Source organism: Trichinella spiralis (genome assembly GCF_000181795.1).
Source record: "Trichinella spiralis strain ISS 195 chromosome Unknown Scfld1361, whole genome shotgun sequence".
Classification (NCBI taxonomy): domain Eukaryota; kingdom Metazoa; phylum Nematoda; class Enoplea; order Trichinellida; family Trichinellidae; genus Trichinella; species Trichinella spiralis.
Window position 1 is genome coordinate 3,155 of NW_003528300.1, and position 1,253 is coordinate 4,407.

General features: G+C 52.6%; 1 protein-coding gene across 1 annotated transcript; it reads left to right on the forward strand.

The window, feature by feature from the left end:
- Nucleotides 1-223: 223 nt before the first annotated feature.
- On the forward strand, nt 224-766 carry Tsp_13111 (putative ferredoxin). Its single transcript, XM_003369873.1, has 2 exons — nt 224-264; nt 346-766. The coding sequence occupies exons 1-2, from the start codon at nt 224-226 to the stop codon at nt 764-766; spliced, it is 462 nt and encodes a 153-aa protein (XP_003369921.1).
- Nucleotides 767-1,253: the final 487 nt, after the last annotated feature.

Below are 1,253 nucleotides of genomic sequence, written 5' to 3' on the forward strand. Positions count from 1 at the left end.
AATTCAAGGCTCTGCTATTCGTCCGTCCTAGGGTTGTTCGGCACGCTTCGAACAAGCAGTTGACCGTTAGCCGTTGTCCGTTTGCACCAGTAGCAATGGCTTTCACTGTTTGAAACCCGGATTCTCGTTGAGCCGCGTATATTAGCGAGTAATACACGGGTGAATGTTTCCTCACTGGGTTCAGACCGCGTTTTCTTCGCGGGAGGTGGAATTGAGGTGTCAGATGGTTTTGGCTGTGATGTTCGGCGGTTGGGAGCCGTTTCAGTGAGCAAATGGTGAGTTCTCCATCCCCGTTGTCTCATCGCACATCGCTGTGATGTATGGCCTTGACTTAGGCAAATGAAGCACAGGCCGAGGCGCACCGCCGTTGCCTTTCGTACTGACCACTGTTGGTTCAGGAACTGTGGACATACCGTTACACGATGTTTACCTTGGCATACCGGACAGGTTGGATGGAGAGATGTATGAAAGGCTCCAATCGTTTGACGAAGGGGGCGAGATCGCTTCCGCTGACTCTCCTTCACCGTGTGTTTATGCGTGGGGGACGGTATTCTCTCTCCCTGTGTGGACTGTACAAGGTCCACAGCGCACCGGGCTTGTTCTGCTAAGAAGTCCAGGAAGGTCTGAGAGGTCGGTTCTTCCGTCGATTTGCCACATTGATCCTTCCACCGGGATTGGATGTTCTTTGGCAATTGGGCCACCAGTTGCGGTAGTGCGGTCCGGAAACCGGATACCGTGGTATCGAGATCTCTTCCGATCGCTCTGAGTTCCAATAGGTGGCCGTTTAGCTTGTCATGCAGAGCTAGCAGACCTTCCCTTCCTTTGGCGACCTCCTTGGGGACGCTAAAGATCTTGAGGATATGCGCGTCCAACACGTCCGATACCCGATAGAATCGGTCGTGTAGTAGTTGCACCACAGCCGGGTAGTTTTCGGCTGCTGTTGTCACGCCACTAATTGCGTGTAATGCTGCACCAGCTAAGCAGGATCGAAGATGCACAAATTTTGTGACATCTTCGAGATCGTCTCTTCGATGCACTGCTGCGTTGAACTGATCCCAAAAGGCCTTGAATTGGAGGATGTCTCCGTCGAATGTTGGTAATTTTGGGATCGGCCTGGTCGAGTTGGTCTTGGGATCGTTGTTTTTGGTGGCTGGTGGTTGGGTAATTTCGGTCGACGATGGTGTTTCAGCGGTCGCCAGCAGTTCGTCGGCTTGACGTTGGGTGGTTCTGAGCTTGTCGATCAGTTCGTCGAA

What these genes read in the sequence shown, in the direction of transcription:
- Tsp_13111 (XM_003369873.1), top strand. Translation starts at nt 224, where the DNA reads ATGGTTTTGGCTGTGATGTTCGGCGGTTGGGAGCCGTTTCA. An exon ending in GGCGGTTGGGAGCCGTTTCA is followed by an intron (nt 265 to 345) that starts GTGAGCAAATGG and finishes AGGCAAATGAAG; the next exon opens with CACAGGCCGAGGCGCACCGC.